General features: G+C 42.0%; 1 protein-coding gene across 2 annotated transcripts in view; it reads right to left on the bottom strand.

Moving 5' to 3' along the window:
• mrps35 (mitochondrial ribosomal protein S35) overlaps nucleotides 1-22,543 on the bottom strand; it is a 43,979-nt gene extending 21,436 nt beyond the window's left edge. The window contains exons 1-6 of one of the 2 annotated variants that reach the window (XM_086009094.1): nucleotides 22,372-22,541; nucleotides 19,796-19,845; nucleotides 16,930-17,097; nucleotides 13,304-13,364; nucleotides 9,680-9,819; nucleotides 2,727-2,836 (exon numbers count right to left, since the gene is read on the bottom strand). In XM_086009094.1, coding sequence (XP_085865220.1) covers nucleotides 2,727-2,836; nucleotides 9,680-9,819; nucleotides 13,304-13,364; nucleotides 16,930-17,097; nucleotides 19,796-19,845; nucleotides 22,372-22,501 — 659 coding nt within the window. In that variant the 5' untranslated portion in view covers nucleotides 22,502-22,541. Of the gene's footprint in view, nucleotides 1-2,726; nucleotides 2,837-9,679; nucleotides 9,820-13,303; nucleotides 13,365-16,929; nucleotides 17,098-19,795; nucleotides 19,846-22,371 lie in introns of both variants that reach the window. The other variant, XM_086009095.1, reaches the window with a different exon arrangement.
• Nucleotides 22,544-25,516: the final 2,973 nt, after the last annotated feature.

Genomic DNA, 25,516 nt, shown 5'->3' with positions numbered 1-25,516 from the left:
AAACAATTGAAAGAGGACATGGTTTGGCAGGTTTCCAAGGTGGGGGGGGCAAGGTTAAGAGGTGAAGACTTGGAGGGATATTTAAATGAGGACGAAGATTTTAAATTCAGTGCATTGGGAGACAGGAACAAGTTAGTGATGACAAGAATGATGAGTGAGCAGGATTTAATGTGAGACAGCAACCAAGTTTTGGCAAGTTACTCCTTATGCAGAGTGGAAGCCAGCAAGAAAGGATTTGGAGAAGTTGAGCCTCAAGATAACAAAAGCATAGGATAAGTGTTTTCAGTGATAGTGAGGGTTGGATAAAGTTTATAGCAGGGGGATACTACAGAGGTAGAAGTAAGCAGTTTTGAGGAAATGGAGTTTCCAGATCGAAGACACTAAAAATACGCATAACTATAAGCCCGACTCCCACAGCTACCTGGACTACACTTCCTCCCACCCCGCTTCTTGTACTCTATTCCATTCTCCCAGTTTCTCCGTCTCCACCGCATCTGCTCTGACGATGCCACCTTCCATACTAGTGCTTCCGATAGGTCTTCCTTTTTCCTCAACCGAGGATTCCCCGCTACCATGTTTGACACAGCCCTTGACCGTGTCCGTTCTATTTCCCACACTTCTGCTCTCACCCCTTCCCCTCCCTCCCGGAACCACAATAGGGTTACCCCCGTCCTCGCCTTTCACCCCACCAGCCTCCACATTCAATGGACCATCCTCCGACATTTCCGCCACCTCCAGCGTGATCCCACCACCAAACACATCTTCCCCTCACCTCCCCTTTCAGCATTCCGAAGGGACTGCTCCCTCCGCGACACCCTGGTCCACTCCTCAATCACCCCCAACACCCCTTTCCCCGGCACCTTCCCATGTAAATGCAGGAGATGCAACACCTGCCCTTTTACCTCCTCCCTTCCCATTGTCCCGGGCCCCAAACACTCTTTCCAAGTGAAACAGCGATTTACTTGTACATATTGTAATTTAGTATACTGTATTCGCTGCTCACGATGTGGTCTCCTCTATATTGGGGAGGCCAAACGCAGATTGGGTGACCATTTTGCGGAACACCACCATTCAGTCCGCAAGAGTGACCCTAAGCTTCAGGTCGCCTGTCACTTTAAATCTCCGCTCCACTCCCACTCTGACCTCTCCGCCCTCGGCCTCTTACACTGTTCCAATGAAGCTCAACGTAAGCTCGAGGAACAGCACCTCATCTTTCGATTAGGCACTTTACAGCCTTCTGGACTCAACACTTGAGTTCAACAATTTCAGACCATAACCTCGGCCCCCATCATTCTTTTTCTCTCTCTCACATGGCAGCTGTTGATGATTCTGCCATCGCCATTTACACTTCATCTAGAGTCATCTTTTGTTTCTTAACTTGTCCCATTACCATCTCTTTTTGCCTTGCACCATCATCCCTTTTGTCTCTTAATCTCTCCTGCCTTCCATCCTATTACAGACCTTCCCTTTTATTCTTTCCTCCCCTCACCCCTACATTTGCTTAAAAACCTGTTCCATCTCTAACATTTTCCAGTTCTGACGAAGGATCATCGACCTGAAACATTAACTCTGTTTCTCTCTCCACAGATGCTGCCTGACCTGCTGAGTATTTCCAGCATTTTCTGCTTTTATTTCAGATTTCCAGCATCTGCAGTATTTTGCTTTTGTACTAAAAATACACATAATTGGATTCAGCCTGAATAAGCAGCCAGGGACTGCCTGGAGTCAGGGCCAAGAGTGAAGAGTTTGACATCACAATGGTGGTTGTAGAATTGAGGGTGGCAAAAGAGAAGTAGAGTTGGATATCGTCAGGTGGATGCCCATGGATAATGTCACTAAAGAATGACATGTAAATAAGGAAAACGAGGAAGTCAAATATGGAATTTTTTTTTTTTTATTTTTTTTTTTACAGAAACCCCACAGTGCAGATAGAGGCCATTTCGGCCCATCGAGCCTCCACCGACACATATCCCACCCGATCCCGGTAACCCCTACACCAACACATATCCCAGTAACCCCACGTATTTAATCCCCCTAACACTAAGGGTCAATTTATCATAGCCAATCAACCTAACCCGCACATCTTTGGATTGTGGGAGGAAACCGGAGCACCCGGAAAAAACCCACGCAAACACGGGTAGAATGTGCAAACTCCACGCAGACAGTTACCCGAGGCCGGATTCGAACCCGGGTCCCTGGCGTTGTGAGGCAACAGTGCTAACCACGATGCCACCGTGCTGCCCTGGGGACACTCCCGAGATAACCATGAGGGAGAAGAAAACAATGAGAGATGTACAGGCAAATTTGGGTCAGATAGCAATGGAACCAAGCAAGGGTGGTTCGAAGGAGATGGACCACACAGGAGAGGCAAGGGAGAAGGATATAAATGGAAACAGTGTTGAATGCTATGTAGAAGTCAATGAGGATAAAGCGGTATAGCAATTTTTCTTCTTTCCTGACTCTTAATACTGAGCTAAACCTGCTAGATAACATGATAGAAGGGAAGGTGCAAAAATAACAAATGTTGGTTGCTACAAGGCAATTAATAGCTGCAATATATTTGATAATAACATCACACAATTATACTATTATGGGGAAAAAAACTGCAGGACTTTGTGATCTCGCCTTCAGATACTTGGGTTTATTGCTTCTTAATGAAGACAGTGATTAAGTGCTTGGTGACCTTAATTGCTCGTATAACTGACATCTGTTTCAGGTTACTGTACCTGTCTGTCGTAATGGTAAGTGTATCTGTATCTTTGTTGTATCGATTTCCTACAAGTTTAATGAGTTTCTTCTTGGCATGGTCATCCAAATTCAGATTCGAAAGTCTAATCTTCAAAATATAAAAAGAAAATGTATACAATTTTCACAAAAACATTATATAACTAGAATTATACAGATGTGCAATTATTAAATGGTGAAGAGATAAGCCAATCTTTCTTACAAGTGACTGAATGACATAATTCCTGGTCTGATCATCTGGTAAGAACCCTGCCACTATCCAAAAATGTATCAAAACAATATTTATAAACCCCAAGTTAAAGCAAGACATCCATTATAAAGGTTACGGAGCCTCGACGCAATCTTAACAACACATTTTATGAGTCACGAGAGCAGGAAAATCATCAACACAAAAATATACTTGGCTTCCAGTGACTGGCTTGGGAGGGAAGAGTATTTAAATGTGAATTTGGATACAAAACGAGGAACTGGCTACAATAGTCTCCCCTCTCTGCTGCTGGCAAGGATAGTAACATTCTGGATTTCAGCAACCCCACCTTCATAATTCACAATCGCAGCCTGGTCAGTGGACTCACCATGTTTAGAGGTCTTATCTACCAGCACTGATGTAAAACAAAATACGAGTCTATTTCCAATATCAAAGATTACAATTCCCAAAAGCCACTGCATGGCCAGGACTCCGTTTTTTTTTCATATAAAGAATATGTATAGGGGTTTGTCGCCAAAGAATGAACTCCCGACATTACCTCAGTAGGAAATGGGGAAAGAGAGAAAGTAAGTAAGAAAGGGGAGGAAAACAGACCCGCTGAGTGGTAGTGGGGTAGTAAACAATGGTTCTGCTGGGAGCAGGATGGGTGGTTTCTGGCAGGGCTTAGCATAGCCATGCTATAAAAACATATCCTTTATTTCAGTATGAGCAATGCAATAGCATACCTATTAAATACAATTATAATAAACAAAGGGGATTTTAACTCGGAGTGGGCTTCTGGTGGGAAACCGTTCCAGCAAGTTATTGACCGCCCGCCAGAAGCAGCATCAGGGGGCTTTCATCGATTTTAATCGCTAGGCCTCATTTAAATGCTGCTGGTGTACTGCCCATTCCAGCTGCTGGCTGTTCAAGAGGGGGCCCTTGGTAGATATGAGTCGGGGATGGAGCTTCGAGAGGTCGCATCTTCCTGCGAAGTCTGGCGAGCACTCTTGTGACTTGGTCCCACAAAAGAAAAGTATCTGACTTAATGGGCTCTTGCATCCTTCCCAACAGCTGCTGACTTGCTTGCACCTGGAGGGAAAGCTATGGTGGCCACCTGCTGAGTCATGGGTTAAAATGCAATGCGGTGCTTCAATAGACATACATTCATGGGGACCCTACCAACTGTAGGTGGGCGCCTCAACCGCCTGCAGAATTTTGCAGGTTAAGATCACAGATGGCAGGAAAGGGGCGAGTTCTGAATGGGTAACTAACCTGCACGGTTTTAACTGTTCAACCACCCGGTTTCCACTGAGCAGATAGGGTTAAAATTGACCCCCCAATCTCAGTTTAAAAAATTCCCCATATATACTTGAACAATTTAAGCCATTGTTCAAATGTGAGCCGCAGTGTTAAAAACTCTCAAACCCTTTGCAAACACTTAACTATATGAATTTACATTTGTTGAATATTTTTGTTTTTAACATTTCTGGTGCACAATCTAATCAAAGGGAAAAGTAGTCACCTAACATTCAGGAATTGCTTACCATCTGTCATTAGTTATGAAACCTAATTCTTTTCCAAACGAAACCAGAATCTCAAAACTGAGATGAGGAGAAACTTCTTCACTCAGAGGGTAGTAAATCTATGGAATTTGCTACCTCAGAGAGCTGTGGAAGCTGCGACATTAAATAAATTTAAAACAGAGATAGACAGTTTCCTAGCTGATAAGGGAATTAAGGGTTATGGGGAGTGGGCAGGGAAGTGGACGTGAGTCTAGGTTCGGATCAGCCATGATCCTATTGAATGGCGGAGCAGGCCCGAGGGGCCGTATGGCCTACTCCTACTTCTTATGTTCAGACTGTGTTTTGAAGGATTACATACACTACATCAAATTGCTTATTTCTTCAATTAAGGCCACCTACTTCGTCTTTTAGATTAAAAACATTTTTTTTTTTTTTTTAAAGTACATTTCTTTAAACTCTACTGCCAATATCCAATAGGTATTTTTAAAAATACACACCAAATTTTGCCTCCCCCCTCCCCCCCCCCACAAGAACTAAATGTATTATTGAAAGTCACAGTATTTACTTGAATAAAGAGAACAAGATTCCTCCCTGAATACATTACTTATTCTGTTCCCAGAATGGAAAATACAGTTCAGTATAAATATTTATCACCTTCTTACTTGTGCTTCTCACATGTTACTATGCTTTACATACTATCTTTTAGGTTATTTACCTTTTTTTTGGTCACCTGGAAACCTAACACCACATTTAAGAGTTTCCAGTTCAAGTTACTGAGAAATCTACACCTACCGATTAGGTCAATGTAGAGTGCACATACTCTTTCCCCCACAGGGACGTTTTGTAGGAGAGTGATCTATAAGTGCCCTAAAACTGCCCAGGGTTGTCCTAAAAATTGAGTTTGAGACAATCTGGCTGAACTCTGGGAAAACAGAATGAGTTCGTTCCAAAAACTATGGGTACTCTAGACTTGAACATTCAACGCACTCCTGGCTGGCCTCCCATTTTCTACCCTCCATAAACTTGAGGTCATCCAAAACTCTGCTGCCCATGTCCTAATTCGTACCAAGTCCCGCTCACCCATCACCCCTGTGCTTGCTAACCTACATTGGCTCACAGTTAAGCAACGCCTCAATTTTAAAATTCTTATTCTTGTTTTAAAATCCCTCCATGGGCTCCCCCCTCCCTATCTCTGTAATCTCCTCCAGCCCTACAACCCTCAGATATCTGCGCTCCTCCAGTTCTGGCCTCTTGAGCATCCCCAATTTTAATCACTCCATCATTGGCGGCCGTGCCTGCAGCTGATAAGGCCCTAAGCTCTGGAATTCCCTCCCTAAATCTTTCCAGCCCTCTACCTCTCTTTCCTCCTTTAAGACGCTCCTTAATATCTACCTACTGTATGCAAGATATTTTTCTAGATCAGTATAGGGAACAGGCTATTTTAGATCTAGTATTGTGCAATGAGAAAGGGTTAATTAATAACCTTGTAGTAAAGGGGCCTTTAGGGAAGAGTGACCATAATATGATAGAATTTTATATTGAGTTTGAGTGACTTAGTTAAATCCGAAGCTAGGGTCGTAAATTTAAACAAAGCAAACTACGTAGGTATGAGGGGCGAGTTGGCTAAGGTAGATTGGGAAACTACATTAAAAGGTATGACGGTAGAGAAGCAATGGCTAGCATTTAACGAATTAATACATAATTTACAACAAATATACATTCCTTTAAGGCACAAAAACCCCACAGGAAACGTGGTCAAACCGTGGCTACCAAGAGAAGTTAAAGATAGTATGAGATCAAAGAAAGAGGCTTATAATGTTGCCAAAAAGAGTAGCAAGCCTGAGGATTGGGAGGATTTTGGAATTCAGCAAAGGAGTACAAAGAAATTGATAAAGAAAGGGAAGATAGAATGAGCGAGTAAACTAGCGAGACATAAAAACAGACTGTAAAAGCTTCTATAGGTATGTAAAAAGGAAAAGATTAGTGAAGGTAAATGTGGGTCCCTTACAGGCTGAGACAGGAGAAATTAGAATATAATATAATGGGGAATAAGGAAATGGCAGAGAAATTAAACAAGTACTTTGTGTCTGTCTTCATGGAGGACGACGTAAAAAACATGCCGGAAATAGTGGAGAACCAAGGGTCTAGCGAGAATGAGGAACTGAAAGAAATTAGTATTAGTAAAAAAATAGTACTGGAGAAATTAATGAGGCTGAAAGCAGATAAATCCTCTGGGCCTGATGGCCTACATCCTAGGGTTTTGAAAGAGTTGGTTATAAAGATAGTGGATGCATTGGTTGTAATTTTCCAAAATTCCATAGATTCTAGAATGGTTCCTGCGGATTTGAAAGTAGCAAATGTAACCCCACTATTTAAGGAGGGAAGAGAGAAAACGGGGAACTACAGACCAGTTAGCCTGACATCAGTAGTCGGGAAAATGCTAGAATCTATTATTAAGGACAGGGTAGCAGGGCACTTAGAAAATAATAGGATTGGGCAGAGTCAACATGGATTTATGAAAGGGAAATCATGTTTGACGAATCTGTTAAGAGTTTTTTTGAGGTTGTAACTAGCATAATAGATATGGGAGAACCAGTGGATGTGGTGTATTTAGATTTTCAGAAGGCATTCGATAAGGTGCCTCACAAGAGGTTATTAAACAAAATTAGGGCTCATGAGATTGGGGGTAATATACTAGCATAGATTGAGGATTGGTTAACGGACAGAAAACAGTAGGAATAAGTGGGTCATTTTTGGTTGGCAGGCTATAACTAGTGGGGTACCGCAAGGATCAGTGCTTGGGCCTCAGCTATTCACAATCTATATCGATGATTTGGAGGAGAGGACCAAATGTAATATATCCAAGTTTGCTGATGATACAAAGCTGGGTGGCAATGGAAGTTGTGAGGAGGATGCAAGGAGGCTTCAAGGGGATATAGACAGGTTAAGTGGGTGGGCAACAACATGGCAAATGGAATATAATGTGGAGAAATGTGAAGTTATCCACTTTGGTAGGAAAAATAGAAAAGCAGAGTATTTTTTAAATGGTGAGAGATTGGGATAGGTTGCTGTTCACAGAGGGACCTGGGTACACAAATCACAAAGTTAACAAGCAGGTACAGCAAGCAATTAGGAAAGCAAATGGTATGTTGACCTTTATTACAAGAGGATTTGAATACAAGAGTAAAGACGTCTTACTGCAATTATATCGGGCCCTGGTGAGACCACACCTGGAGTATTGTGTACAGTTTTGGTCTCCTTACCCAAGGAAGGATATACTTTCCATAGAGGGAATGCAACGAAGGTTCACTAGACTGATTCCTGGGATGGGGGGGGGGGGGGGGGGGGGGGGGATTGTCCTATGAGGAGAGATTGAGTAGACTAGGCCTATATTCTCTGGAGTTCAGAAGAATGAGAGGTGATCTCATTGAAGCATACAAAATTCTTACAGGGCTTGACAGGGTAGATGCAGGGAAGATGTTTCCCCTGGCTGGGGAGTCTAGAATCAGAGGTCACAGGTTCAGAATAATGGGTTGGCCATTTAGGACTAAGATAAGGAGAAATTTCTTCACTCAGAGGGTGGTGAATCTTTGAAATTCGCTACCCCAGAGGGCTGTGGAGGATCAGTCGTTGAGTATATTCAAGACAGAGATCAATAGATTATTGGATATTAAGGGAATCAAGGGATATGGGGATAGTGCAGGAAAGTGGAGTTCAGGTAGAAGATCAGCCATGATCTTACTGAATGGCGGAGCAGGCTCAAAGGGCCAAATGGCCTACTCTTGCTCCTATTTCTTATGCTCCCCCTTTGCACCTAATTCCCACTCTCACCAAATTCCCATTGCCACTCTGTTTTGCAAGCCACTCCATTTATTAGATCCACCCAGTTCTGTGCCACACAATGACCACAGCAGTGATTCCTGTGGCACCCCACTATGTGATCCTTTGGTATGTTGAAGCAGCTCCATTCACAAACAACCTGGCTTTTACTGGTTTAATCAGTTTTATATCCACTTTGAAAGCTTTACTCTTTTTCTGTGCCTTGTGGATTAATTGCTGTCAACAAGTTAATAAAACCCTTGCTGAAATCACACAGTATCAGTTGTGAATAAGGTTAGTCAATTCCTCAAGGAACTGCAAGAAATTTTTCAGCAAGAGCATCTCTTTCATAAATGCATGACTTTTTCTTAACATACCCTATCTAGAGATGTTTCATTATCCCCCTTCAGGATGCCTCGTCATCAGCGTATGTGACTGTGCATAATGTGGCTCATCACCCCAGTTCTTGCTCACTTATGTTGGTTGGCTCCCTGTCCGCCAATGCCTCAAAATTGAAATTCTCATACTCGTGTTTAAATCCCTCCATGGCCTCACTCTTTTCTATTGCTGCAATCTCTGCCAGCACTACACCCCCATGAACTATCCATTCACGACTCTGACTGCTTGTGCAATACTCTCTCCCTTGGCCCGATCATTGGTGGCCGTGCCTTCAGCCACCTGGGCTCCACACTCTGGAATTCCCTCCTTAAACCTCTCTACCTCTCCACACTCCTTTAAGACCTTCATAGACCACCTTACTTATATGTTGGTGGTCTCAATGATTTGTTTGATCTTAAGTACTTTACTCCCACAAGAGTGTGAAAGTGGCGTTACATTTTGCTAGGCAGGACAAGATTTCTTTTTCTCTTCCACACATTGCATTTCCAATCCCAGCTGTGCAACGTGGGAAGGCACCACATGAAGTTCAGATGCTCGCCCACAGGGCTAAAGGGAAGGGAGAAAAAAAACAGAAAGTAGACTTAGCTGAACCACTTATTCCAGTAACAACCAGTTTCACAGCGGTGCTGTTTCAGCTCAAGGGGCAGATCTCCAGCCTGGTTTCTTGGCTAGGAAAATTACACGCGCAAGTTGACTTCATGAGCCGTGGAGAGTGGGGTAGGAACCCCCCCCCCACCCCCAGAAAGCATCCATTTTACTGATGAAGCAGCCAAACTGATATGCTGCATGTGATTTGCGAAGAAGCTCTCTAAAGAGTGCATCAGTTAAGAGAATTTAGTTGGTACACTTCCAGATCGATCAGGAGCAATTCATTCAATATGTATTGCTACATTTAGCAAACCCTTACCATGAAAAGGGTTTTAAAATCAATTTGGATAGATGAATTGACATAGCCTTAAATTATATACTGTGGTCCTTTCCCATTTAGCAATTCATTACTTACTGTCAAGGTGACCACTCTAGCCTTGGGATTACGGAGAGAAGGTCCTGCTGCAACATAATCAGTTGTCTTAATTTCAATTGGGAAGTGATGCTCACATTTTTCATCGCTATCGAGTGCTGCTGGCCACTCAGTACAAAAATCTGAAATCAGGGAAACATAAGTAAAAAGTAAAGCACTTAGTGCACTTAGCATTAACTAAGGAATCAATATTGTAATTCTATTGCATTAAGTACAGTTATGCTCAAGGTTTGGACTATATTACTTCAACCGAGAATGTGGCCATTATAAATCTGCTTTAATATAGATGGAGATCACCACCTGGTCTATATATTAATTTTCTGCATTAGCATTGAAGGTACAAAACTGATATGCAAGTCTTTATATAAAAAAAAAAAAAAAAAAAAAACTTTTTTAGCACTAGTAGAAGTCATTAGAATTAATTTTACAGTAGGCAACATCGGCAATCTCACATATGGACTATATAAAATTAAAAACATCACATTGGTGCAATGGGGATGCCCTTCTAAGGTTTAAGTTAAGGCAGATTGTTGGAAGCTTTGCTTAGCATTTGTAGAGAGTTGTACACAATACGGGAATGTGCAATGATGACAATGGGTGCTAAGGTGGAAGAGCTCCATAAAGTAGAAGGCCAGAAATTTCTCATCTTGATGAGCACAAACTTTACAAAAATCTTTTAAGTCATCATAATTAAAGACGATTCCATTGTACCCAAACACTAATTATTTAATTACCACAATGGATGACAAATTAAACACTCAGAAATTCAGGTCTCCACAGGCGAGTACGCACGGGGTACTCACCCGTAGGCCTAATGGAAGTGCCAGTTTCCTGCATGCACTGCGCATGCGTGGGAAACCGGCACTTCCGTACCCCTGAAAGGGGTTCAGAGTTCGAACGCGTGTGCGGGAGAGGCTGCGCGTGCGCATCGAACTTACGGGTTTTTTTTTTTTTTTTTTGCAGGTTTTCCCGGGAGGTTAAGTCTGCAGAAGTTACAAATATAAAAAGCAGTCGCAAGGCCTGCTTTTTACAAGGTAAGTGGCGAATTAATTAAAATTAAAACATTTTTTTCCACAGGTTTATTATTTTTAAATACTTTAAAGAAAGGTAAGTTTATTTTTTAGCCCGGTTAGAAAATAAAATTATTTTTTTCAAAAATTTATATTGTTTAAAATAGTTATTTCATGTAATTTATAGTTTATTTTAAAAATGTGATTAAAAAATGTATTTGAATATTTAGTGATGTTTTGGGGCTTGTAGTATTTATAAGTTTGACAGCCCTTTCTGTCAAACTTATGAATGAAGCAGTCCCTGCTCCGATTGGCTCCCCATGGCCCACATGATCCCAGGGGACACATCAAACTAACTGCGCCCCTGGGATGTGCAAGCACTGTGCGCCGGCAGTTGGAGCAGGCCCAGGATTGGAATTCCACGGGGGCCCACAGCTCAACGGCCAGCGCGCAAGGTAAGTGCAGGTCAGGGGCTTACACCCGCGGGATGCCCTCGACCCGAATTTCTGGGCCAGTGTGTGCGGTCAGTTGAAAAATAAATACACAACACCAGCAGGAGTATACTACTTACACCGTAGAGAAGAGTGTTGAGAAATGTCAACTTTCATGCATTGTAAAAAAAAAAAAAAGTTTTTAAATTAAGTTCTAGTTGATCTTACGTGTCATCACACAAGACCTGTATAGCGTTGAAATGTTTTATCTTTACATTCTCAAAAAATTGTGGTAACAGTCCCCACTAAAACAGTATACAACAGAATGTGCTAATATAACAGAGATTAAAAATTAAGGGAATAAATTGGAGAATTTAAATTACATAGGCCCTGAATTCGCGGTCGGCGGCACAGCTAAGGAGTACGCCAACATCCGAACAAAATCCGCACTTACCTCGTGGGACCCCGCCCTTCGAGAAGTTGCTTTCAAATGCTGCAGAGTTGTGCGCAGTGTGGTGGCCCATGGATCCCGGGGCGCACGTTGTGCATTTGCGAACCTGGGATCACAAGGGGTGGTGCTCCTTTCACTTCCTGACTCTTAGCCAATCAGGAAACGGAGGAGGTTGCTGATTTACCCACAACTCATTTTAATAATTTAGCAGCCAGAAATGCTATTTTATTAATAAATTACAATCATTGCAATAGTATTTACTGCACAAACCAAGATTATAATACACAAACCTATAATTAAAGTCTTATAGTTCGATCAAACTAGTTTCTCCTATATTAGACTAACTAACTTTTGAATAATTTACAATCTAAAATTGAGAGTTTAAATGTTTGATAACATGAGGAAATTATGAAAGTGAATTAAATCCTATCTAAATAGAAGTTGGGAATTAAACCAAAAAGGCTTTGGGGCAGCAAAGACGGTGACACAAAAAGGCCTGGTTTTCAAATTTGAACAAATGAAAGTTTCTTTCAAAGTTTGTATCCACTCAGGTGCGAACTAGTGCCTCATTGTTATGGGCTGTAGCATAAACTAATACAATTTTCTCATTTGCCCCATCTCTTATGCTGTGCAACAGGGTCCTGCGCCTGTTTGCACCAGACGTAAAAAATTTCAGGGTAATTAGCGCGCAGTAGGTGGACAACTAGCCCAACTTTTCGCCAGCACGTTGATTTCAATGGGTAGGTGAAAGGTGCAGCGAAGCCAATGCGCAGTCGCAAGTTTTGGGATTTAGCGCACATGCGGAAATTCTGAACTTGGTCAATTTCAAAGGCAGTATGACGCCGTACTCGTGAGCATGCCGTCATACCGACTGCGAATTCAGGGCCAACAAAATGTTCTTTTTAAAAAAAAAAACTATACATTGCAACAGAAAAACGAAATCTACATGAAACAACACGAACCACAAGCATCACTAGCCACCGACAACAATGAAAGGTAATTGATGAATACCGTAGCATAGCTGGGCAGGCACCAGTGAATTAATACATTTATAGAGCACCAGTCACCACTAAAGATAGCAGTGGGCACTAGCAAATTAACAGCTGCAAGTACAGCAGAATTTTTTTTTTTAAATTTTTTAAATAGAGTAGAAGGCACAAGAAAGCAAATGGTTAAGCAGGCACTTATGAGTCAGTCAATACCTTATATATTAAAAGTTGGCTATGACTTTTTTTGCAGCAGTTAACTGTAGAAGTGGCATGTAACTATGACCGTGAATTCAGGGCCAAAATGTTTTTTTTAAAAAGAAAAAACACTATACATTGCAACAGGAAAACTAAGTCTACATGAAAAATAGATTTTGTTTTCCTGTTGCAATGTATAAAAGAACACTTTGTTGGCCCTGAATTCGCGGTCAGTAGGACAGCATGCTCTTAAAGTACAGCATCATACTGCCTTTGAAATTGACCGCAAGTTCGAGATTTCCGCATATGCGCTAAATCCCAAACTTGCGACTGTGCATCGGCTTCGCTGTACGTTTCACCTACTATTGAAATCAACGTGGTGAAAAGTTGGGCTAGTTGTCCACCTACTTAGTCATATCATGATCATTGCAGAGGAAGGAATAGCAGTTCCAAATGCAATTGACCAATTGTAAACTATACCTTATAACCATCCACCATAAATTACAGGTTCAGCATAAAATGTGACCTACCTTTTAAAGTTGAGCAGTGTCTTTTTATCGCAGGTGGAGTGAGATGCAAGAAATTTGAAATCTGAAACAAATTTACAGACAAAAGAATCCTTAGATTTATTACCCATTTTCTTAGCTGTAAATTGATATAATTTTGTGGGTAGGAAGGGTCGTCCTCAGCAAGGTCAGTGGCATTATGAAGCCTATGAATCAATAAACATCAACACTACCACTTAATCTAACATTGCAACTGACACTCTTCGAACACCATGAGTAAAAATAAATCAAAACTACTATAGAAGAGTCGAGATGCATTTGCAGGGTTCCTACATTTCAGCAATGTAGTTACCAGACATTATTTGCAGAATGAAAGATTTTTCTCTAAATGTGGCTCAAAGCAAATTCAAACATTGTGCCAGTTACCACTAACAATTTTAGCTGGTGTTTTTCACAATAGTCTTCACTGTCCCAACGTCGTGATTATGAACAGTATTATGGAAAAAATTATTTGGATCCAACTTATGATCATTTTTAGGAAACAGTCTTGTGTTGCACACTAACTAGAACTGATTTAGCAAACAATCAACTTTATGAAGTTACAAATAGCAATAATACATTTTCAAACAATTAAACTGCTAAATCTCTTGCATTTAATAATCAATGCAAGTATTATACATTACCTACACTGCAAGATTATATCTAATACCTTAATATACTTTGGGTTCCGATTATTGGAGAGTGCTGCCTGCTTTTTAATAAGGATTTTTTTTTAAATATTCATTCATGGGATGCGGGCGTCGCTGGCAAGGCCAGCATTTATTGCCCATCACTAATTGCCCTTAAGGTGGTGGTGGTGGGCCGCCTTCTTGAATCGCTGCAGTCCATGTAGTGAAGGTACTCCCACAGTGCTGTTACAGAGGGAGTTCCAGGATTTTGACCCAGCGACGGTGAAGAAACAGCTATATACTTCCAAGTCAGGATGGTGTGTGGCTTGGAGGGAAACTTGGAGGCGGTGGTGTTCCCATGCACCTGCAGCCCTTGTCCTTCTAGGTGGAAGAGGTCGTGGGTTTGGGAGGTGCTGCCGAAGAAGCAGTGGCGAGTTGCTGCTGTGCATCTTGTAGATGGTACACACTGCAGCCACAGTACGCCAGTGGTGGAGGGAGAGAATGTTTAAGGTGGTGGTTGGGGTGCCAATCAAGCGGGCTGCTTTGTCCTGGATAGTGTCGAGCTTCCCGAGTGTTGTTGGAGCGGCACTCATCCAGGCAAGTGGAGAGTATCCCATCACACTCCTTACTTGTGCCTTGTAGATGGTGGAAAGGCTTTGGGGAGTCAGGAGGGGAGACACTCGTGGCAGAATACCCAGCCTCTGACCTGCTCTTGTTGCCACAGTATTTATGTGGCTGGTCCAGTTAAGTTTCTGGTCAATGGTGGCCCCGAGGATGTTGATGGTAGGGGATTCGGCGATGATACTGCTGTTGAATGTTAAGGGGCGGTGGTAATACTCTCGTTTGTTGGAGATAATCATTGCCTGGCACTTCTGTGGCGCGAATGTTACCTGCCACTTATCAGCCCAAGCCTGAACGTCGTCCAGGTCTTGTTGCATGCGGGCATGGACTGCTTCATTATCTGAGGAGTTGTGAATGGCACTGAACACTGCAGTCATCAGCCAACATCCCCATTTCTGACCTTTGTTGGAGGGAAGGTCATTGATGAAGCAGCTGAAGATGGTTGAGCCTAGGACATTGCCCATAGGAACTCCAGCAGCGATGTCCTGAGGCTGTGATGATTGACCTCCAACCACCACAACCATCTTCCTTTGTGCTAGGTATGACTCCAGCCAGTGGAGAGTTTTCCCCCTCCCGATTCCCATTGACTTGTGTTTTACTAGGGCTCCTTGATGCCACACTCGGTCAAATGCTGCCTTGATGTCAAGGGCAGTCACTCTCACCTCTGGAATTCTGCTCCTTTGTCTATGTTAGGACCAAGGCTGTAATGAGGCCGGGAGCCGAGTGGTCTTGGCGGAATCCACACTGGGCATCAGTGAGCAGTTTATTGGCAAGTGCCACTTGATAGCACTATCGATGACAGCTTACATCACTTTGCTGATGATTGAAAGTAGACTGATGGGGCAGTAATTGGCCGGATTGGATTTGTGGACAGGACGTACCTGGGCAGTTTTCCACATTGTCGGATAGATGCCAGTGTTGTAGCTGTACTGGAATAGTTTGGCTAGAGGCGCGGCTAGTTCTGGAGCACAAGTCTTCAGCACGACAGCCGGGATGTTGTCAGGGCCTATAGCCTTTGCCGTATCCAGTGCGCGCAGCCGTTGCTTGATACCACGAATATATGCAAAGATGTTTCTTTTTCAAAATATTCATAGTTGCAAGGTTGTTTCTTACACAGCTCTGATGCGGATTACAAAGAAAGATGCAAAACATAACCTTTGAATAAGCCTATAATCACGAAAGGGCCTCATTACTCGAAGAAGGGATGGAGAAAGAAATCAAGGACTTTTAACATACAAGCCGATCTCCTGTGGTTTTGCAAGTAACTGGCAGAAACCAAGGAATTAAACTTCACTAATTTTAGCTACCAAAACTGCCTTTGACAAACCAGCAAAAACTAGAAAACTAATCAACCAAATGGCTCTGATGATTTCTTTGCTATTTTAACCACCATTTTCCTTCTTCTCAGAGATCAGTGTGTACAGCTACAGTGACATTTATAACAATCAGGCCCCAAGATTACATCTTGTAATTCCAATGTTTCCCTCTATTTAAGTAGAACTGTTAATCCAATTATTTTAAACTGGTTAACACCAGTGGAGAGAATTTCAGCTGAATGCAATACGTACACTAGTTTCTCATGGTGTAATTTAAGGGCCACAAAAAGTTACATAATTGCAACAAAAAGACAATAAATTGATCTTATACAATTAGCTGTTTAATGTTAGAAATGTGTCTCCTTGCAAGTCTGGTCTCCTGTCTGGAGGCTGGGGTTTGAGCAGCCGGGGGCTTGAGCAGCTGGGGGTTTGAGCTGGAGGTTTCACCTTGGCTTGGTGATTGCGAGCTGTTGTCGACAATTTGCTAATGAGAGATGCATCATGGGTGTTGTAGTTTTCAATCCTGCTCCTGTAGAACTACAATATCCACAAAGCATCATGACAACCTACACTGCATGAGAACGGGTAGAAAAGGTGTGGGGAGCTCCAGCACCTGTAGACAAGTTGTGTGTTTAAACAGGAGCTGCATCACAGGAGTTGCATTTTCAGCTTGTTCCTGTAAAACTACAATAGCCAAAGTGCACCAAAGATAACCCATGCAACATGACAACCAGGTAGAAAAATATAAATGCAAGGCCTGAGTAGCTGAAACAAAACGCAAATAGTTCTTTTTCTCAGAATTTTATACAGTTCAAGCTATTGAATAAAAAATCTGAGAATTGATGTTGCTTGGGATATTTTTTTTCCTGTGTTCCTGATGGGCACTGATGTCTGGTTCTAGTCAATCAGGGATATTTCTCTCTCCACAGATACTGTCTGCCCTGCTGAGTATTTCCAGCATTTTCTGTGTTTATATTTATGAGCTGCTTTGATGCTGATCTCGGATACCAGAGTCAGGTGGTTAGACCATGCTATTCTTACTTACTTTTATAAGCTCCAAGTTTCCTGTCTTGTCTGGTGGGACTCCTCTCTTTACTGGATAACCCATACGAACAGGAAGAGGCACGACAGAAGGTTTAAATGCTGCAGCGGTTGGGTACACATTGCACCAATTCTGGTCCACTTCCATCTTTTCAGTCCTTGGAGGTGCAGGCTAAAATGTAAAATGACATCTATTTTTTTAAAAAGGTGTGGTACAATTGTACATTTTTCAGTCTCTTAGATTAGCATTTTTACTGATCCAGTTCTGAAAGAATAAAATTAAAAATATGTGGTATTTTATCACTATCACTGACTGTAGTATGTTGCAGTAATCAAAGGAATCATTTTTTTCCCCCCATTCTCAGGATGTGGATGTTGCTTGCAAGTCCCGCATTTATTGTTCATCCCTAATTAGAGGTGTTGCAGGGCCGCTTTCTTGAACTGCTGCAGTCTGTGTGGTGAAAGTGCTCCCACAATACTGTTAGGTAGGGAGTTCCAGGATTTAGACCGAGAGACGATGAAGTAACAGTGATACATGTCCAAGCAAAATGGTGTGTGACTTGGAGGTGGTGTTCCCATGCACCTGCTGCCCTTGTCCTTCTAGGTGAGGAAGTTTGGGAGGTGCTGCCCAAGAAGCCTCGGCAAATTGTTGCAATGCATCCTGTAGATAGTACACACTGCAGACACGAGTACGCTGGCAGTAGAGGGGGTGTACATTTAGTCTAGTGGATGAGCTGCTAATCAAGCGGACTGCTTTGTCCTGGAAGGTATCAAGCCTCTTGAGTGTTGTTGCAGCTGCACCCATCCAAGCAAGTGAAAATTATTCCCTCACACTCCTGATTGGGTAGATCGTGGAGAGGCTTTGGGGAGTCTGGAGTTGAGCCACTCGACACAGAATACCCAGCCTTTGACCTACGCTAGTAGTCATGACGTTCATGTTACTGGTCCAGTCAGTACATAGGTGGAGGGGTAAGAAAGAATACTTTCAACATCAAGAACGATTAAATCAAAAATCAGTTACCCTCCACTCTGTGCCTCCTTCAGGCAGAATGGTCAAGATTCAAAAATGACTGTGCAACTGTCATGCCTATTATTCAGTGAAGAATTTGAAGGGATAATTTAGCCCTACTAACTTTTAACACATAACTATAATAGTATCACACAGTATAATAATACAAAGTGCTCAGAGCACTCATTTCTCTAAGTAAATATAGAATGTGTTATGGTAATCAGCAAAAACAAACCACAAAGGGCTCATCCTCGATCCTTAGTTTGAGCCATGTTAGCTGACCTCATCCAGGGCAATGGCAGGATTGTTAATCATTGACCAGTACTAAAATGCATGTATGGACCATATTAGCATGGGTGCTATTACCCTTCATCCTAGTTGAGCTGTGGGCTAATATTCACCATCTAGATTCAGACACAAATGAGTCTTTGGGCTAGGCATTAAATACCTTCTGTACCCATGTAGCCATACTCTAGCATGATCATTGTATTCTTCATTTAGTTCCCCTATCCTGAAGACAATTAGGGCAATTTTTCCAACAAAGTTGACTCCCAGGCACAAGTCCTGGCACAAAGTATCTTGCTATGAAAAGTATTTTATATTTAGGGGCATTAAATATAAAAGCAAGGAAGTGATGTTGAAGTTGTTCAAGACATTAGTTTGGGCTACAGTTGCAAAAAGTTCTAGAAAAGATATTAGAACCATGGTTGCCATACAGTTATAAAGAAAAGCTAAAAAACATGAGTTTTTTTTGAGGAAAAAAGGTTAAGGGGATCAAAGAGATTTTCAAAACTATGTAAGCTTTTGAAAGGGTAAATAGTAAAAAGACTTTTTATAAAAACGGTTGATGAATTGGGACCAAGGGAGCACCTAAAAAGACTTGCATTTATATAGCGCCTTTCACAACCTCAGGACGTCCCAAAGCGCTTTACAGCCAATGAAGTACTTTTGAAGAGTAGTCACCGTTGTAATGTAGGAAATGTGCACTGCAAGCTCCTACAAACAGCAATATGATAATGACCAGATAATCTGTTTTTATGTTGATTGAGAGATAAATATTGGCCAGGGCACCGGGGATAACTCCCCTGCTTTTCTTAGAAATAGTGCCATTTTTTGCATCCACTTGAGAGCGCAGGTGGGGCCTCGGTTTAACGTCTCATCCAAAAGACGACACCTCTGACAGTGCAGCATTCCCTCAGCACGCACTTTATCACAGAAATCACAGAAACCCCACAGTGCAGATAGAGGCCATTTCAGCCCATCAAGCCTGCACCGACACATATCCCACCCAATCCCCGTAACCCCACGTATTTAATCCCCCTAACACTAAGGGTCAATTTATCATAGCCAATCAACCTAACCCGCACATCTTTGGACTGTGGGAGGAAACCGGAGCACCCGGAGGAAACCCACGCAAACACGGGGAGAATGTGCAAACTCCACACAGTCACCCGAGGCCGGATTCGAACCCGGGTCCCTGGCGCTGTGAGGCAACAGTGCTAACCACTATGCCACCGTGCTGTCAACCTAGATTTTTGTACTCAAGACTCTGGAGTGGGACTTGAACCCACAGCCTTCTGACGAAGAGGCGAGAGTGCTACCCACTGAGCTACAGCTGACTACTCAGAATTATCACTAGAATGAAAAATGTATGAACTTTAACAAATATTAAATACCATTTAGTAATGCTATAAAGCAACTATTGAGACAGAAACTCATTTAAAAGGGAACTGGAAACATGTTTGAAAAGGAAAAATATAAAGGATACAGGAAAGGACATGGAAATGATCTCTTTTTGTGCTGTAAATTCTATGATTCTTTTCCATGATTTAAAAATACTGAAGAACTGTTCAATAATTACCTTTCTTCTTTGTTTTTCTTTTGGAGGTACTCTATTGCCTCTTATTACAGCTGTAGAGATAAAACATTCAATATTTAACGTTGATGACTTGGGTATTACAATTTAACTTTTTTTTGGTAAGAAATTACATTTTTGGCTGTCTTCATTTTTTTGAATACATTTTCTTTATTTCCCCTGTAAAAAGCCACAAAAGAGATTACCATATCGTAAAATATAGTTTATTCCAATAATACAGACAATAGTTATATCACTTTGGGCACTGTTCAGTAAAACTGTCTTCTTTAAATGATACAGATTGAGCACTGGCAGGCTAACTGACTGAAGAACATCACAGACAAGCATAATTCTGTACTCACTGGACTTATAGTAAAACAGTGAACAAAAAAAATGAATTCTGACCCTTCCCAAAGCAAATGTGGACTTTGTCCATCCAGAGATTTATAATCAATGCATTCAAAGTACATCAGGATTAAGAGTTGCTTTAAAAATATTTACAGTATCTTCAAAATAACTTCAATGTTCTGCAGTTCCCCCAACCTATTGTTCATCAGCTGCCAATGTAGGTTTAAGTCTAAGTTGCTGCATTCAGCGTGACTAACTATTTTATATCCATATATTGGTTTAAATATTAACAATTGACCTCTACTTACTGTGATCCTTAAAACACAAAAGGAGCAACAATCAGATCATTCTTACACTTCTTTTGCACATTTCATCACTATCAACAAGTTTCATTGGATTTCAAATACAGTGCAAGACCCTTTGTTTGAACAGTTCAAGAGATTGCCCTGTTCAAATGAGAAAATAATTCAGATAATAAAGTGTGTTAATTCTAATGTCTGCACTAGAATCATAGAAACCTACAGCACAGAAGGAAGCCATTCGGCCTGTCGTCCCTGTGCTGGCTCTTTGAAAGAGCAGTCATTCCGAGTCCCACATCCCCGCTTTTTGTCCGTAACCCTGTAAGTTCCTCATCCTCAAGTACCTGTCCAATTCCCTTTTAAAATTATTTATGGAATCAGCTTCCACCACCTTGTCTATTAGAGCGTTCCAGAACCTGACAACTCTCCGAGAGAAAAATTTCTCTTCTCTCCCCTCTAGATCTTTTGTCAATGATTTCAAATCTGGTTATTGATCCACTTGCCAGAGGGAACAGCCTTTCTCTAACTACTTTATCAAAACCCTTCATCATCTTGAAAACCTCTATTAGGTTACCTCTTCCAAGTAGAACATTCCTAACTTTTCCAACCTCTCCTCATAACTGAAGTCCCTCATTCTTGGTAACATCCTGGTAAACCTCCTCTGTGTCCTTTTAAAGGCCTTTACATCTTTTCTAAAGGGTGGTGCCCAGAATTGTCCACAATACTCCAGCTGAGGCCTAATCAGTGATTTATAAAGTTCTAGCATTATCTCTGCTTTTATATTCTATGCCTCTATTTATAAACCCAAGTAACCCATATGCCTTTTTTAAACCAACATATCAACTTGCCCTGCCACCTTTAAGGATGTGTATATATGGACACCAGGTCTCTCTGCTCATCTACACTTTTCAAAATCGTGCCATTTATAGTATATTGTCTTTCCATATTAATCCTCCTAAAGTGCATCACTTCACACTTCTCCACATTGAACTCCATCTGCCATGTTTCTGCCCATTTCACCATCCTGAAGTCTACAACTATCTTCATCACTACGTTGCCAAGTTTCATATCATCTGCAAACTTTACAATGCTGCTCCCTACACCCGAATCTAGTTCATTTCTAAAAATTAAAAAGACTACACTGAAGATTAATTCAGCACAGAAACTAAGGCTGCAGTTAGTTATATCACAGCTAACAAACTGAACCTTATCTACCAGCTATACTGCACAATTGGCAGGTGCTGGTTATATCACACACCATCCTAGTGACAACTGAGGCTACTCCTGATCCTACAGTTTCTTCCGGATAAGTATGTTTCCAATAATCTGAAATGGGCTGCATACGTCGTTTTTACACACCTAATTTTTACCCTTTGAGAGCGGACCGGATCTCCGAACATTAGGTAGCTCCTAACTGGAGTTTTGGAAGTTCCCGTGGCAGATGGGTCACTGATTGCTGAACCCGGACAACAAACCAGGACCCACCCGATAGGTAACTCGAGCTAGACTGCTACTCTGTGCAAGCACTAGCTTAGTACAGAATCGGGATCTTGAATTATTCACATCCCCACGGACCCTTGTCCTAGTTAGCGAAAGACCCAGTCTGTAAACCGAGCCCCGGCCCTCTGATGAGTGAGGGAGGGAGGGAGGCCTGGTTACCCCCGAGCGCATCCTCGCTCTCTCAGTCTGACCGTGCGCCCGAGTCCTAGTTAGCGAAAGACCCAGTCTGTAAACCGAGCCCCGGCTCTCTAGTGAGCGAAGCCTGGTTACCCCCGAGCGCATCCTCGCTCTCTCTCACTCACTCACTCTGACCGCGCCCGAGTCCTAGTTAGCGAAAGACCCAGTCTGTAAACCGAGCCCCGGCCCTCTGGTGAGTGAGGCCTGGTTATCCTCGCGCTCTCTCAGTCTGACCGCGCCCGAGTCCCCTCCTATTACCTTCGGTCGGTGGGGGAGAGATGATCGAAAATGCCGTAGAGTATAAGGCAGCGCCTCTGAGGTGCGGATCCAGCCGGCTCCGAGCCGCTAATAATCCCAAACTACATCGCCTTATTGCCGCCGCCATCATTGTCTCCTCCAGCGGCCCACAGTGCACCGGGCGCTGCTCCCTTAAAGGAGCTGCAGAGTTGTACTTCCCTGATACTCTCAATGCTACCATTTGGGGCAAAAATATAGCAAGTAACATTTTTGAAGCGCAGACTTTACCATCCCACCACACCCCCCCCCCTCTTTTTTGAAGCCTGACTCTTAGAATCCATGCTACAAAGACAGGGAGTAGCATTTTGGCAGCTGAAGAGTAGAGAAAGGATTGGAGGCTGACAATGTTGCAGAAATGGATGTGGGGAAGGAAGCTGAGCTGAGGTTGAGCAGGGCACCAAGTGTTCCACACTTCCTAACTCTGCTCAAGATACAGCCAGGCAAGTTGATGGATTTAATGCTGATGCGAGCCAGAGGATGGATGGCCTCAGTTTTCCCAATATTAAGTTGGAAGAAGTTTTGGCTCATACAGGATATTTGAGAGTGCTGTCAGACAGGTCATTTGAGAGTGTGGTAACAGTCCTTGGGTAACTGATAATGCAGCAACGTAACAGTCTTTGGATAATGGATAATGCAGCAAGGTAGCGCTGGGTATTGTCAACAAACGTATGAGACATAGTCACCCCGTGCTTCTGGATAATGTTGCCAAAAGATAACATGTTGCGAGTGAAGAGGAGGGGTCCAGGGATGGACCCTGGGGTACATCAGATGTAACCACGCTATCAGAGGAGGACAAACCACTGACTGCACTGAGGCAGATAAGAGCAGAACCAGGAGAGAACAATGGCCCAGTGCTGGACGACAGGAAGTACCTTAGAGGATAATAGAGTAGTTGAATATGTGGATGAGGAGAGATAGGGAATCATGGTCACATCATACAGGAGGCCATTTGTGACTTTGACCAGTGCAGTTTTGGTACTGTGAGTAGGCCTGAAGCTGGACTAGAGGGATTTGAATAAGGAATGATGAGAGGTGGGAATCTATTTGCAAGGCAGCGACACATTCCAGGACCTTGGAGAGGAAGGCAAGGTTTGAACTAGGGTGGTAGTCAGATAGTATGGAGTGGTCTAGGGTGGTTTTCTTGAAAAGGGGAGTGATAACGGTTGTTTTGAAGGAGGAAAGTTAGAACTACATAATATATTCAAAAGTTTTGTGTCTAGTGCACAATTCCTGTTTGTCACACTTATTTCCCATTGTCACACTTTTGCTGTTACACTTTTGCCATCACACTTTATTGATTCACTTAAATAAAACTGTAGCAATTCAGGACTCGAGGTAGGTAATGTAAAAATCAAAAGTGCCAGTGAAAAGCTACTGAATTAGGAAACAACCAATCCTGAATGGCCAGTCATAAGGACCTACCAATATCTAAAACAATTTTTAAAAGAGCTGAATCAATCAAATCACTTAAAATGCTTTTAGAAAAAATGCTCAGCACCATTTTATCTCGAAGCAATTGATGTTTCTAATTTCTGATGTTGAAAATGAAACAAATATAAAAACTCATTTATTGAATGCCACACTGAGAGTATATGCTAAAATAAATATATATATATATTTTAAATTAAAATATTGAAAAAAGGGTTGCAATGGCAATATGCTTGTTGCAAAAATCCATATTAAATCCAGATTATTTTGCAGACTGCACACACAGTATTACAAAGATTATTTTGAATGGAAGGATGCGTAACATGCAATACTTTAGTTCCATAAGTATAATTGTTTTTCCTATCATTACCTCCATTCAAAACATTCAATACTTTAAATAGATGCATGCATAGGCATGAAGTGTACAAAATATATGTGCATATTTGTAAAAGTACATGCACGGTATATGAATATAATGAGAAGTAATGCACATATTTCTGTGTATGGAGAGTAGGCTGTCCACATAAGGAGCAGATGTGCTCAATTCAATAGGATAATCTTTTCAATTACTACAGTCAAAGGGTCCTTGCTCAGTCCTCACTTTTTCATTAATGTTTACTTATGATTCGACTTAGTCTGAGCTTTAGTTATGATTAGGCTTAGTGTAGCATTAAAACTATATTTAGGATTACTTGTTTGACTTAGCCGACTAGTTTTAAGGTTATGATCAATTTTACGTGCAAGATTTCCATTTTTTGTGACAAATGTTGAATGTATACTTTCTTAAACAAATATATCTTGCACGAGTATGCACTGTTATACTAATGAAAAACTTGGCACAGCTTTCTTACCTCTGGACCAGATGGTGAGTTCAGACCTCTACTAGGAATTGACATAACACCATGGCCTGGATTTTGCTGTAGTAATAACGGTGAGGCTAACAGCGCTCACCGTTATTACAGGGTAAATCTGACAGCAACTTCTGGCATCTGCATGTGCGCAGTTAAATCCAAAAGTTGCTGTCAGAGATACCCAGCTCCTCCACAGGGTTTGCTGTTGCAGTGCTCGCCGATAGACTTAACACTGAAAGTACTGTAATGGCGTGAACTTAGGGTAATTACCCACTAGTCTCGCACTAAAGATGGATGAAAAAGTTAGGGCAGTTGCATTCAGGAGTAAATGAGTTTTTAATGGCATAATATAATAATTACTGCTGAACAAACTCAGAAGAAAATTAATGTTGAAGGTTTTTAAAAAAATAAAAATTAATGTTGTTTTTCTCTTTTATCTCTCCTTAATCTCAGGTGTATGTCCCAATCTTTATTTTGCTTCCTGTACAATGATTTAAATGTGATTTTATATTTCTTGATTTTTACTTCATGGTTTGCAATCTGCGTGTCTCAATCTGATTGGTTGAAGAGCCTCTCTGCTGCTTGGCTTGCTCACAGATGCCACAGATCCCCTGTAGAGGGCACCACACTGGATCAGACGCAGGATGACTGAAGTCTCCGCTGACAAGCCTGCAAAAAGTCTCTGGCCAACTGTATGCGAGGTGAACGGTGAATGCCGTTCCTTCGCTGCTCAGAGCAAAATCCAGGCCCTTAATTTATTATTAAAGCTACTGTGGCATCCTTTCAATGAGAGATTATGACAAGGTTTTCTTAGCTTATTTTAGTGC

Source organism: Somniosus microcephalus, chromosome 16 (assembly GCF_052327205.1).
Source record: "Somniosus microcephalus isolate GS21.2 chromosome 16, FLI_Smic_1.0, whole genome shotgun sequence".
Taxonomy (NCBI): Eukaryota; Metazoa; Chordata; class Chondrichthyes; order Squaliformes; family Somniosidae; genus Somniosus; species Somniosus microcephalus.
The sequence above is the reverse complement of the archived record's forward strand: the minus strand, read 5'-3'. Positions and strand labels throughout refer to the sequence as shown.